Source organism: Ailuropoda melanoleuca, chromosome 11 (assembly GCF_002007445.2).
Source record: "Ailuropoda melanoleuca isolate Jingjing chromosome 11, ASM200744v2, whole genome shotgun sequence".
Classification (NCBI taxonomy): Eukaryota; Metazoa; Chordata; class Mammalia; order Carnivora; family Ursidae; genus Ailuropoda; species Ailuropoda melanoleuca.
This window is the reverse complement of record NC_048228.1, coordinates 27,394,709-27,409,739: the sequence shown is the minus strand read 5'-3', so window position 1 is coordinate 27,409,739 and position 15,031 is coordinate 27,394,709. Positions and strand designations below refer to the sequence as shown.

The window sequence follows — 15,031 nt, the reverse complement described above, 5'->3', positions numbered from 1 at the left end:
AGAAGTTCAGGCCAAATGTGTACCAGACAACATCTTTAACGCTCTTTTTTTTTTTAATGAGTGGATAGTAACACATACAAGTATTATCTTTTGTTGGCTTGACACTTAGAATTTTCAGTGGCTTTCACACACAACTTTCAGTTTGAACCTTACAATATGTATATAGATAAGCTGGGAGGTCAGGTATTATCCCCATGATTTCACAGAGCCATGAAGTGAGGGGTACCTGCCCTGACTTACTTCACTGCTTGTTTACTACACAGAGCTGCCCCAAGTACTGTTCAGCATCTTCTCTTTTCAAATGAAACACAAGAGACAGTAATATAGAAAAAGGTACAGGTTGAGGAATGCACATATAGAAATTTGATCATTAGATTTGAAAATTGTATCTAAGATAAATTTGAAAGAGTTTGCAAGTAAGCATCAACTCTATTTTCAGTACTAAGAACATGTGGGATGTTATTTCCTTATTTCTGTGGTGTGCTGATTGTATTTTTACTGTGCGTGTGGTTAAAATCTATTACAACGTGTTTGTGTTTTTATCAGGAANGAAAGCTATTCATGACTTCTCTGCTGGTCACATTCTGCCATCATTTTCTTTGGCTCCAGCTTACATCCAAAGCGAAGCAATTCTTAGACTTGAACAACACACTGTTAACTCAGTTGGTTGTACACGTCCTCATGTCTATACTACTTCCCAAATGCCACAGGAGAAAAATCATCACTGAACAGATTGTATCTCAATAAATGAATGGTCCCTAATTCTCAGATGAGCTCCAATGCTATGTCTCAATTTTTTTTGTGTTTACAGATTGATTCCCCTTTCCTACGGTCATTCGTGGTTCCATATAACTTTGCATATCATATTTCTGCATTTGTCCTACTGGAATTGAGGGATTATTTTATATGCCCTTACTCAGGGGAAGAGAACAATGTCTTATTCATATCTATAGTTTCAATGGCTTACACACAGTGGCCTTTAACACAGGCTGGTTCAGTTATCCCAATGTTTCATTTTCTCTAATAGCACTTGCCATTATCTCAAATTATCTTGTTCGTTTGCTTATTTACCAGTTACCTCTTTCCACTAGAGTAAGTTCTATGATCATAGAAATTTTGTTCACATTATTCCCATTTTATTTCTATAACCCAGAACTCTGCCTGCCACATTATACTCTCAACAAATAGTATCCAAAAAATGAATGAACTATTAACACAGTCACTGCTTACTGCTCATCTTTCCTTTAAGAAAACAGAAAAGAAGACAGGGCAAAGGAGAGAAGGAAGAAGAGACAAACCTTTTCTTGTAATTCAGTATTGGATTTATCTAAGTCCTTCTGAATGTTTATTATTTGAGCTGTCTTCTCAGAAATGTTTTTTCTTAGTTCGTCAATAGTTTCTTGTTGTTCTTTAAGATGCACGCGAGCAATTTTTAGTTCTTTTGTTTCTAGACCCTTTATTAGCAAGTGGAATTTAAAGAATATTATAAACACATCATCCCAACATTGCCTCCCCCTTTTCCAATTAGCTCCGTTCTAAAGAAACATATAATAGATGAAAGAAAAGGGAAATAACTTACTGTAACTTCGATTTCTCTTACGTATCCTTTAAGTTTCTCTCTCTCTATTTCAAATGATTCCTGTAATTCCTTTAGATCATTTCTTTCTTTGGTTATGGATTTCATTTCCTCATAATTTTCATGGAGCTTCTGAGCCAAGTCTAGCTTCTCCATTTCTATACGTTCCAACGTTAGTTCTTGGTTCCTTAATTCATTCTTCAAATTCTCTATTTCATTCGCCTTTTCCTGCATCTCACTCATCTCCTCTTGTACACGAAGTAGCTGTAGCCGCTCTTCTTGTAGCTGCCAGCTCTTAAGAATGAAATCCGTGATTACCGTTTTGCCTATAGACTCCTAAAATTCTCATGTAAAATGCACTTTGCTGAACTGAGATAATCATCACAGTCCTGCCTACGCCCCAGTGTAAACAGACAGCAGCTTTAAAAGTAAAGTATTCTCTAGGCATAGTGACTGTGCTGGGTTCAATAGTGTCCTACCCCAAATTCAAGTCGATTCAGAACTTCAGAATATGACCTCACTTGGAAGTACGGTTTTTGCAGATTAATTAAGGATTGAGAAGAAATCCTACTGGATTAGGGTGGGCCCTAAGTGCAATGAGAGTGCCCTTATAAGAGACGAAAAAGGACACACAGAGACACAGAGAAAGTCCTGTGAAGATGGAGGCAGAGGTAAGAGTGATACAACTATAAACCCAGGACACCAAGGACACCGGGGAGCCAAGGATAGTTAGACGCAAGAAAAGAATTCTTCCCTAGAGCCTTCAGAGGGAACACGGTATTGCCAGTAACTTGATTTTGAACCTTGAAGATCCAGAAATCTGACAATAAATTTCTGTTGTTCTTTAGCCACCAAGTTTATGGTAATTTGATACAGAGGGTCTAGGAAACTAATAACGGTGTCAGTAGGTTAATCAAGGAGCCACAGTGAAAATGAGAAAAACTTGAAAAGAGACTAATTAAATATAAAGGTATAGTTGCCAAGTAACTATAATTCTTCATCTCTTAAAAACTTTTTGGATAATCTATTTTTACATCTAATAAGGTCCTTATGGGGTCACCCAAACAAACACTGAGGCACTAACTTTTAAATTAAANTTAACTTTTTTTTTAATTAAACTTATGTAAATTCAATTTAATTAACATATAGTGTATTATTAGTTTCAGAGGTAGAATTTAGTGATTTATCAGTTGCATATAACACCCAGTGCTCATTACTTCAAGTGTCCTCCTTAATGCTCATCCCCCAGTTACCCCATCCCCCATCCACCTCCGCTCCAGCAACCTTGTTTCCTAAGAGTTAAGACTTTCTTATGGTTTGCCTCCTTCTGTTTTCATCGTATTTTATTTTTCCTTTCCTTTCCCTACGTTCATCTGTTTTGTTTCTTAAATTCCACATGAGTGAAATCATATGGTATTTGTCTTTCTCTGACTGACTTATTTCGCTTAGCTTATTACACTCTAGCTCCATCCACATTGTTGCAAATGGCAAGATTTTATTGTTTTTGATGGATGAGTCATATTCCACTGTGTGTCTATGCATATGCATATATATATATATATATATATATATACCACATCTTCTTTATCCATTCATCTGTCGATGGAAATCTGGGCTCTTTCCATATTCTGGCTAATCGTGAACATTGCTGCTATAAACACTGGAGTGAATGTGCCCCTTCAAATCACTGTTTGTATTATTTGGATAAATACCCAGTAGTGTTATTGCTGGGTTGCAGGGTCATAGGGTAGCTCTTTTTTTAACTTTTTGAGGAACATCCATACTGTTTTCCAGAGTGGCTACAACCAATTTGCATTCCCACCAACAGTGTAAGAGGGTTCCCCTTTCTCTGCATCCTTGCCAACATGTGTTGTTTCCTGAGTTGTTAATTTTAGTGGAACATTACCTTTTTTTTAAGTTAATAAGTATATATAAGTCTATCTCTTAATTTTTTGAATTCTATTAATTAACATATAATGTATTATTAGTGTCACAGGTAGGTCAGTGATTCATCAGTCTTATATAATACTCAGTGTTCATTACTGAAACACTGACTTTTACATAAGCCTATTAATTTCACTTCCTTAGAATGAGTATGAAACAGACATCAAGTTTTAGTAAATTTTATCGGGTTATAGTGAAAGGGAGGAGAATTAAGAGAATACATATTAGGAGAAAAACACTCCACAGGAGCGCAATTGAAATCACAATATATTATTTATAATGCACGTGGCACTGTCCTTAGAGTAAATAGAAAGATCTTAGCGGTACAGTTTAGAATTACTTGGTCAGTACAATTATTACAAGAGTCTTAGCTCTCATACAAATATTACAACAGCACCTTCCTTCCATAAAAGCAATGAGTCAGGAAAACTAAACATCTAAGAAATGGTAACAGTCGTAAACCCTACATTGTAAAGAATCACTACTTTATCTTTATAAAGGCAGGGTCTTTGTGTTATTGACTAATGGATCTCAAGCACCCACAACAGCATCTGGGCTATGGTGGTTCCCAATAAGTTTCTGATGAATGAATACATTATATGATTAATTTAGATGAATCAAGGCCTTCTCTTTCATCTAAAGACTAGGATAGTATAATCCTCACAAAGAGTGTTGGTTAAGATATAGGTATGAGTTGGAACTGTCCACAGTATTAGCATTAAGATCTGTTCATGTGGGAGATACATGCTATTTCCAGAATTTAGTTCTACAGCAATCAAAATGTATTAAAAAAAAGTTTAGTCAGGAAATATATTATGGCTAAGAAGGTAACTTTAAAAATTCACCTTTTCCTTTAGCTTTTCTTCAACTTTTGCTAATTTCTCATAGGTTCTAGAAAGCTCTTCCTCTTTCTTTATGGTGTGGTTCTTTTCTTGTACAACGATCTCTTGTTGCTTTTTAAGTTCATCTCCAAGAATTCTTAATTCTTCTTGGTTTTCAATAGTCTAGAATTAAAAAAAAAGTTGAGATTAAAATAAGTATTACCTTACATTTATAAAATCAGTTAAAAATCAGCATTTACCTCAGCTTAAAAATGAAGAAATCATGGCAAATTCTATTGGAAAAGACTACCTTAAAAAGAAAGTCTTTAATCATATAGATGCTGAGCATCTGCTTTTTATGCTGGTTCTTTATTGCTCCACTTATATTCCTGTCATGAGAATTAGAACTGGATTGAGTATTCTGTCTTGAGAGGTTTGCTCATTTTCTACCCTTAAGCCAAAGGAGACTGTTTCTAAATTTTCATGCACTGATGACAAGACTACAGTTTTGGGCTTTTCATATGCTAGAATGGTTACGATCGATTTAGGGCACCAGTTAATAGCAAGCTCAAAAGGGCAGCCATTCTTTGCTAGCATGACTTGGGCTAATCCTAGTTATAAGCTTAAACAGTGACATTCTCAAGTATTATGACCACAAAAACATTGCAAACATGAGACCAAGAACAGACTATGACTTTTGTCTGTATTCCTATTTAATAAACTTAGCTCTTTTGACCAGGCAGACAATCCCAAGAAATATGGAAAATTACACAAAAGATCAGGTTCTCCTGTAATCCACAGCAAACTTCTAAAACTGTGAATTTCAATCGATGCATATTATATTGTCCCTAAATATAGAAACAAGAACTAGATTTGACAATATGGCAAACATTAACAATGAATAATTAAAAATGAAGTTTAAAAATTACAACAGAATAAATAAAAGAGAAACATTAAGAGCAAATTTAACAAAATATGGACAAGACCGGTACACTAAAATCTACAACACATCACTGACAGAACAGATAATTTATAGAAAGATATGCAATGGCCAATAAGCTTATGAAAAGTTGATCTCAATGTCCTTAATCATTAGGGAAAGGCAAATGAGAACAATGAGGTACATCCCCAACAGAATGGCTAAAATTGAAAACACCAGTAACATGAAGCATTGGTGAGGATGTGGAGCCATCAGAATTCTCTTAATTTGCTGACGGGAATGTAAAATGGTGCCACTACTTTGGAAACCAGGCTAGTAATTTGCTATGACCCTGCTATTCCATTTAGATACCTTAGAGAAATTTTTAAAAACACGTTCATAAAAAGTTTTGTGTAAGAATGTTTACAGCTGCTGCACTCAAAATAGCCAAACAGTGGAGAGAACTCAAATTTCCACCAAGAGGAGAAAGGCTAAACAACTTGTGGCCTATTCATACATGGAACACTACCCGGCAATAAAAAGNACTACCCGGCAAAAAAAGGAGTGTAAAAAAGTAAGGTGCAAGAGAGTACATGCTATATGATTCTATTTGTGTGGAGTTCTAGAAGACAAAGTGAACTACGGTTAAAAACCAACAGAACAGTACCTCTATGCATTAGAGAGTGACATTAGAATTGACTGGGTTGAGGAGCAAGAGAATCCTGTAGGGTGAGGCCAATGTTCTATACCTTGACTGGGGTGGAGGGTACACAAGTACAGACATTTGTCAAAAGTCATCAGACCGTACACTTGCATCAGATACATTTCTCACGTGTAAACTATGCCTCAGTAAAGTAAAAATCCAGAACATGCAAGACGAAACATATTGCTAAGTATACAGTGCTAAATCCTACCATTTCAATATTTTCCCTTAGGTCAGTCTGTAATTGTTCCTTTTCTGCTGTAATACTCTCTAACATTTGTTGCAGTTCATTTTTCTCCTGTAGTAAAGAAGATATCTTTCTCTGTTGCTCAGTTAGCTCATTATCTTCAACATTTGCAATCAGTGCTTGAGTATTTTTGGCTTTCAAGTTCTGTTTTTTATCTGTGTCAACCATCTAAAATATAAATAGATTAAAGAATAATTTCTCAGTAACAATTTTAACAATAATAAAAATTGCCAAAATTTATATTACTTATTATTTACCAGGCACTCTTTTCATATACTGACACATTTAATCTTCACTCTAACCTCATGAGGTAGGTACTAGTATTAAAGCCATTTGACAGATGAGGAAATTGAATCTGGGAGAGGATGATAGGTCACTTGCCCAAGGTCACTCAGGTTTTGAAGCCAAGAGGTCTGGCTCCAGAGTTTGTGCCCTTAAGCATACTGTTGTTCATGGCTAAGAACTACGTGGACAGCTGTAGATAATTAACAATTATCTTCATGTATGATGATGGGTCAACTTAATTTTATAAAAGAGTAAGCCACCTTGAACTCCACCACTTTCTTTCCATCAAAAGCTGGAAATAATTCTCTATCCCCCACTCACTCCCAACAAATCATTATTTTCAGAAGCAGTCAAATTCCCAAAAGGTAGGAGTTTTATCATGAGAGGGCAAAATAACTTTGATAAATAAAAATAGATTTCATATTATAGTAGTATAATCTACCTTTTAAAAATATATGCTTTTCATATACTGCTTAAGAAAAGCATGTTATATATATTCATTTATCCATAAACAAGTCTTAAGCAAAGGTAACCTAACACGTTGTACTCCTTGATAAAGTGAGACAAAGACTGACATTACAATCATTGGTATGAAATTAGGGTATCACTATATAACCTTACACATCCAGGAAATAAATACAGTTCCATATTGGCTACATACGTTTAAAAAAGTTTTAATAATAAGGGTTATCTGGGTGGCTCAGTCAGTTGAGCATCCAACTCTGGATTTCGGTTTGGGTTATGATCTCAGGGTTGTGAGATCTAGCCCTGTGTCAGACACCGCATTCAGCGGGGTGTCTGCTTAAGATTCTCTTTTCTCCTCCCTCTGCCCCTCCCCCTGTTCTCTCTCTCTCTCAAATAAATAAATAACAGCTTTAAAAAGTTTTTTTTTATACTAATCTACAATTACATTGGGAAAAAATTGAAAAATAAAGAGAAAAAAAACCATCCAATGTCACCAGCTTCACACAACCTACTACTAGAATTCTAGAATATTTCCTTTCAGAGTCTGTCCTTGAAAAAAAATTTTTTGAACACGGTAATTTTGATTAATATATATAGAATTCAATTTTGCTTTTTTCCATTTAGATCACATGCATTTTCCCACGCTGGTACATAATCTTCAAATTATAATTTTTAGTAGCTGCTCAATTCTCTAGAGTGGGTTTGGACAAACCATGCTTTATCTAACTATTCTCTTACTGTTGGCAGTATGCATGAGTTTCTGACAGTGGCAAGCACAGAGCTAACTACATGAGAACTTAAGGTAAGGAACACATAGTCATTGGGACCAGTTCGTCAGATACCGTACTTCAGACTCTTGCATCTGCGCTCCTAAATACAGGAACGTACACAAACACAACGCAGGCTGAGACAAAGTACGTGAGAACACCCAAGGGACATTTCAGAACTGAACTCAGCCTAGAAAGTATTTCAGCTACCACGAGCAATAGGTAACATATCTTATTATTAAATAAAGAAAAAGAATTACGTCCTTTACATGAGATAAGTTTACTAATCATTGTTTAAAATTTGTGTTGAGACACACTAGAGAAACTGCATTTACAGAGAGAGAAACATCAAGCAAGATTCAAAGTGGGCTCTCTACGGGGATTCACACAAGACCTACTAATGCAGCCCCCTGGGGCCCAGGTGAACAGAGGGGTCCATGTGGGATTCCATAATGAACATGGTAACAGAAGCCCAAGCTGATCCCACCCTTCCAACCCAGATTTGAGACACCCCGAGAAAGAGAAAAGCCCCAGTCGGACCTTTTTTATCAACATAGATGATTCTAGCATAAACTTAATACCACACACCAGCTGGTCCCAGTGAATAGAACTCTCTTTTTCTCTCACTCCTCTGTTATTGCCCCTTCTCATGGGGCCCTATAATTGCATTTTTGCATTTATTTAAAAGCGGGTATTAAGTGTTGTATCTTATTTTCAAAAATCTTTTCAAAAAAACTTCCCCTAATAAAAGTGAAAGTTATAAATTTCAAATGAGATTTTGGCTCATTTGATTGATTCAAACTGTAGATAAGCTGAGAGCACAAAATATGAAACAAGTAAAAATGCTTTTCTAGGAGAGAAGTACTGAAGCATAGGGAGTGAGAGGGAAAGCTTTTCCAAGGCAAGAATACTGTACCCCAGGGCAAATGGGGGGAAATCTCACTATGTAGAGCAAAAGCATATAAATCTCTATAGAGATTTATTTATATAAGTTGGAGCTTACTGAATTATTCTGAAGTATTTGTTTTTATTTAATAATATGTCCATCCTGGTGATTTTTCTGTTTGCATATAACATGCAGTTTTAAAAAATTTTATGACCGTATAAAACCCAATTGCATTAGCTATCTACATACATACATATTATATATACATATACTATTCCAAGCTATGAATGCATGAAAGATTATTTCACCAGTCTCCCACTGATGAATGTTCTAAATTCCTAGTAGCAAATTTTTGGATTAAATAGTATTAAGTGCATAAAAGTGAAAGACAGTATAAAAAATCCTGTTGACACTATATATCAAAGGCATTTTTGAAAAGTAGAAATGTATATAATAAACGAATCCATTTTATAAAATTATAGGGAATCACCTGTTACAGACTGAATTGTGTCCTCCCAACATTCATGTTGAAGCCCTAACCCCCATGTGACTATATATGATAAAGCCTTTAAGGAGGGTAATTAAGGTTAAATGAGGTCATAAAACTGGGGCCCTAATTCCATAGTATTGGTGTTCATTCATTCATTCATTCATTAGACTCCATGCTCAGGGCAGAGCCAGACGTGGGGCTCAAACTCACAACCCTGAGATCAAGACTTGACCCAAAATCAAGAACTGGTTGCCCAACCGACTGAGGCACCCAGGCGCTCCAAGGTTGGTGTCCTTTTAAGTAGAGGAAGAAACACCAGTGCTCTTTCTAAGCTTGAGCATAAGGAGACAGGCCCTGGGAGGACACAGAAGGAAGGTGACATCTGCATGCAGTGAAGAGAAGACTTAACAGAAACTAAATTTTCTAGCACCTTAATCTTGGATTTCTAGTCTCCATAACCAGGAGAAAGTAAATTTCTGTTGTTTTAGCCACCAGTCGGTGGTATTTTGTGATGGCAGTCCTAGTGGACCAACACATCTCTCTTAAAAAAAAAAAAAAGAAATTATCATTAGCATCTCCTAGCCTTTCTTGTATACAATTAAATAACCAGTTTAGACCTTATTCTCCTAAGGTCTCAGGACAAAATGAACCATACTACTTAGAATAAATTAAGGAGATTTAAGCACCTAATAGTAAAATTATAGCACAAGCCCTAGACACTGGCATAAATAAAATATACACATTGATTTTATAGGGATATCTAAGCATGTTTAATGTATAAAATCTGACATAAAACAAATATTTTAAACATAGTTAATAATAAGCAACCTTTCTTATATTCTTAGAATTCAGAGGGGTTTATAAAGACGTTTAAAATACATCAGGCCTCAAAATAGCAGCTTAAAGTTTGAACTAATTTTTGCCTTTTTTTCCTAAAGTGATTGTAAGCAGTCATATCTGAAGTTATCTCAGAGACATCAGGGTTATGCTTGTAAATTATGGTTAGTTATTAGCACTGTGAATAATAAACAAGATTGAGATTGTCATTTTGTACTTAAGTGTTTGAGGTAGGAGAGAAAGCTCATCTACACAAAAATAGAAACTTTGAATGGAAACACCGTTTACCTTTTCCTGGAATTCATCCTTAGTTTCTCCTAGATTTTCCTGTGTGTGCAAATTCTTGGAAGTTTCCTCAGAAATTTTCCTCTTTAGTGTGTTAATTGTTTCTTGGTGTTGTTTCAAAGACTCAAGAGCATTTCTTAATTGTTCTTGGGTGTCTATATTCTTTGTCAGAGAAACAAAACAATTTCCATTAGAACCATGTGAAACAGTGAAAGTCATTGTGTAGTGTCTACTGGATCATGAATCGTAAGTGATGGCTTCCCCTGGACTGTTTGTACGGAGGCTCTGAGTTTTCAGAGTTTACTCAGTCAAAGCCTTACCATGTTTACAGTATCCTGAATGTCACTTTTGAGTTGGTCCCTCTCAATCTGCAGGCTCTTCTGGAGTTGTTTAAGGTCCTCCTTTTCTTGGATTAAGGTTCTTACTTCTACTAAAGTTTGTTGAAGTTGCTCAGCGATCAGTGTTTTTTCCTTTTCCATAGTTTGCAGCCTCGAATCTCTACTTTCTAATTGTTCCTTCAGGTCTTCCAATTCATTTAACCTTTTTTGACTCTCAGTTGTGTCCTGCTGAAGTTCTTCAGATTTGGGAGAAAGCTTTAAAGTAAGAAAAAGAAAATGTGAAAAGCAGAGCATTCTATGGGATACATATGGAAGCCAAACCCCAGAAGACTAAAGATTGCTTCCCTAGAGGATATCTTGTACCAACCTCTGTGTTGAAAGCATCCAAACTTAAACCAAGTTTTTGAGCTTGTTTAGAGAGATTTCCTATTTCCTGATTCATTCTTTCATTCTCCTCAAGGACCAGCTTATACTTTTGCTCAAATTCAATATGATGATTTTTAAAGTCTTGGAATTCTTGATCGGTGCTGTTGTAATTCAACTGGGTAGCTGCTAGGTCATTTTTAGTATTCTCAATTTCTTCAAGTAAATCTTGAATTCTACTTTCCTTTTGAACTACTTCAGAAAACAATTTGTCTCTTTCCGATGTTATTAAAGAGAGCTCTTCAGATTTATCATGCATCTATGGAAAAGAAAATTTAGCAATGTATGATCTACTGAAGGAGTTTTCAGGAAAAAAAAAGTTTCTTCAGGGTGGGGGGGTGGGGGAGGGGGAAGACATTGAAATTAACAAAGATTTGACAGAGGAAAGGCAACATTTTTATTGTCGCCATCCCTTTAACAATGTATTATCCTCTTTAACTTTACCTTCAGTTTTGTTTTCTAATCTCTTTGGGTTCTAGTAGGGATTGCATGCAGAAGGACACTCAGTAGAAACACTTTATTTCAAAATGTGCTTTTATTTCCTTATCTATCATTCTAAAGTATTTTCTAACCTCTTGGTGCATCATTTTTTGGTTTTTATTAGAATTTGACACATCTTTTTCCTAAAGCCTTTGAATGCAGCTCAGATTTCTATTAATGTAATCCCTGAATAATTTAAATAATTAAACTTTATTTGAATTGTTCTTTAAATAAACCACATCCAGCTTATAAACAGTAAAATCATTGTGAAAAGTAAGGTAGAAATGGTGGGAAGAAGAGAGGCGAACTGAAAGTAGAGACTAAGGACATGGGTAATACAGCAGGATTGTTTCAATCACGGACTTAGGATAGAAGGCACGTCTGTGTAGCTCAACTACTGGTTTCATAACAGCTACTGGTTTCATAACTATTCATTGAGCTAAAAAACAGCACCTACTTTAAAGAGTTTTTAGGATGACTAAATAATGTTGCTAGAATTCTTTAGTATGATGTCTGCCATTTGGTCTTCAAATGCTTGTCAATTTTATTTCTTTTAGAAAGGTAGAGAGAAAGGAAAGGCTGGCAGATGGTTTACAGGATTGTTCACTAGCCTGCAAGATTCACACTGACCCCTAAACTTTATCAAGCCCCTCCCTTATATCTCATTATTCTTTTTTATTCAACATAGTGATGGGACTAGTACCAAAAAAAAGATTTAAAAAAGGATGTGCTGTAGAACTCTGTTTAAAGATTTTATTTTAAAGTAATCTCTCCACCCAATGTGGGGTTTGAACTTACAACCCTGAAATCAAGAGTCCACACTCTCTACTGACTGAGCAGACAGATGCCCCCATAGAACTCTGTTTAAAAAAAATTTTTTTTTTTAAATTTATTTCAGAGAAAGAGAGAGAGAGAGCATGGGGGGGGGGCGGAGGGAGGAGCAGAGGGTGAGGGACAAGCAGGCCCAGCCCGAGCACGGAGCCACTGTGGGGCTGGATCTCACGACCTGAGCCGAAACCAAGAGTCAGACAGATGCTCAACCAACTGAGCCACCCAGGCGCCCCTAGAACTCTGTTTAAGGGAAACATTTGGACAGTAGAAATGGTTGTTACATGGATCAGGTTACTAAATATACTATTAAATAGTCTTTGAGAGTGTGTTTTCTAGTAATATAAGAAAATTAGAGGAGGAACTACATTCATTTCTATTCCTACCAAGTTGAGTCAAATGTTTACAGTCTCTTTACTGCTACTTTAAGATAAATGATGGCAAAATATTTNCAACCAACTGAGCCACCCAGGCGCCCCTAGAACTCTGTTTAAGGGAAACATTTGGACTGTAGAAATGATTGTTACATGGATCAGGTTACTAAATATACTATTAAATAGTCTTTGAGAGTGTGTTTTCTAGTAATATAAGAAAATTAGAGGAGGAACTACATTCATTTCTATTCCTACCAAGTTGAGTCAAATGTTTACAGTCTCTTTACTGCTACTTTAAGATAAATGATGGCAAAATATTTAAAGTGCTATTACAAGGGTTTTAGATCAAAAGAAGAGTTATTTGCTTAAAAACGTGTTTACCTCTTTCCTCAGCATTTCTACTTCTGAGGGTAAAGATTTCAATGCTGAGAGCAAATTAACTTCTTTACGCAAAGCTTCGCTTTCTTCAGCTTCTTTATTCAGTTCTTTCTGGAGGTCAGTAATCTTTCTTTCCAGTTCCAAATTACAGAGCAAATCTAGGACATTTTGGGTAAATTAAAACAGCCTGCAGTTATTGGGACAATCTAAATTACAAGCAAAGTTAGATGATTTAATCAGACTATATAAAATTTATTAAAGAAAGAGTCAATGTTGGTTAATAGGTAATCTAATTGTTAATAGCTCTTCAACCACTTTTTGAAAATCAGATCCAATTTATTTGAAAAATAATTCCTAAACCCTTATGAATTGGAATTCCATGGAAGCAGTTATAAATACTGATCTCAAATAATATTGAAACTCATTATTTGGCTATTAAAACAATCAGATCAGAGAATAATAGATTTCTAATCATTGGAATGTAGTCACAAAATCCTTTAGGTAGGTTTCTAGACAAAGTCAGACCTGAAAAGAATCAAGTCTGAAATTATGAAATACCTTTTGGAACTCTGCCATCTATAAGGGATGTGAGTTTTGTTATTTCATTAAAAGAAGACTGTAATTCTTTCTCCAGATCAACTTGCATTTTCTTTTTTGCCTCCAGCTGGCTTTGATATAACTGAATATCATTTTCCATTTGCTTGTATGTACTTGTAAGCTCTTTCTGTTGAAACATTGCAAATTCACAGAAATGTACTAATTGTAACAACTGTTTTATTATAAATATTACAGGAAACACTTACCATTTTCTCTTTCAGCTCCAGATTCTCACTTCTAAGAAAGGCTGATTCTTTCTTGGCATCAAGGGCTACAGTTTCAGCATCAAGCAGAGTCTGTTTCATTTGTTTTAGGTCTTCGGTGCTTTCCTGTACACACAACAAATAGAATTTAGTGAAATCTAACTTTCTGAGAGTTGGAAAAGACTTTAGAGAACATGTACATATAATGTTAAATTTCAAATAAAAAATGGTGAAAATATGCTAATTATCAAATGTATATTTATGAAAGATGAANAGACTTTAGAGAACATGTACATATAATGTTAAATTTCAAATAAAAAATGGTGAAAATATGCTAATTATCAAATGTGTATTTATGAAAGATGAAGAGAAATAATATTTTCCATAATAAAAACATTTAAAAAACTCTGGCTATATTTTTCCAACTTATGGAATCATTGTATAGACTGTATAAATGTGCTATTGTTTAAAAAAGTTTAACACAATTGTTGTTCAGCTAGTTTGTTAAAATTTCCTGTGTATTTTTAAGTGATTCTAAAAACATGGCAGGTGAGTACTTCATAGTTAAAATTAAGGATATGAAATCACAAATTGAAAAGAAAAAGAGAAAAAACCCAATAGAAAAACAGAGAAAAAATGAACAGGCAATTCACAGAAGGGAAAAATGCAAATGATAGATAAATACATGAAAAGATCCCCAGTCTCATTTTTAGAGAGAAGTGGCATTTTAACATGACTTTAGCTTACATAAATTCAACCACATATATCCTTGGCAGAATATTAAGGTACAAGAACGAATAAACTGATGAATAAAGAGAAAGAAGTAATAAGCTTTAAAAAGTGGGAAATCCTGCTTGCCACTCTATCAACAGACACTCATGGATTATATGAAAGTGCCTTTCTTCCCAGGGCTTTAGAACAGTAAGATTACTTTTACAAAGGATCATTTGTCATTAATAACAGGTAACAGAAGAGTCCTAATAGAGGGTAACAAAAAGTACTCTGAAAAACTCAAACAAAAACAAAAGAACAANTGTACAAGAATGAATAAATTGGATGAATAAAGAGAAAGAAGTAATAAGTTTTAAAAAGTGGGAAATTCTGCTTGCCACTATATCAACAGACACTCATGGATTATATGAAAGTGCCTTTCTTCCCAGGGCTTTAGAACAGTAAGATTACTTT

The 15,031-nt window shown here is 35.1% G+C and overlaps 1 protein-coding gene across 1 annotated transcript in view; it reads right to left on the bottom strand.

Moving 5' to 3' along the window:
- CENPE (centromere protein E) overlaps window positions 1–15,031 on the bottom strand; it is an 85,516-nt gene that overhangs the window by 33,194 nt on the left and 37,291 nt on the right. Inside the window, 9 exon segments of the mRNA XM_034672121.1 lie at window positions 1,580–1,870; window positions 4,366–4,524; window positions 6,175–6,378; window positions 10,229–10,387; window positions 10,546–10,818; window positions 10,931–11,245; window positions 13,050–13,204; window positions 13,605–13,770; window positions 13,850–13,972. Coding sequence (XP_034528012.1) covers window positions 1,580–1,870; window positions 4,366–4,524; window positions 6,175–6,378; window positions 10,229–10,387; window positions 10,546–10,818; window positions 10,931–11,245; window positions 13,050–13,204; window positions 13,605–13,770; window positions 13,850–13,972 — 1,845 coding nt within the window.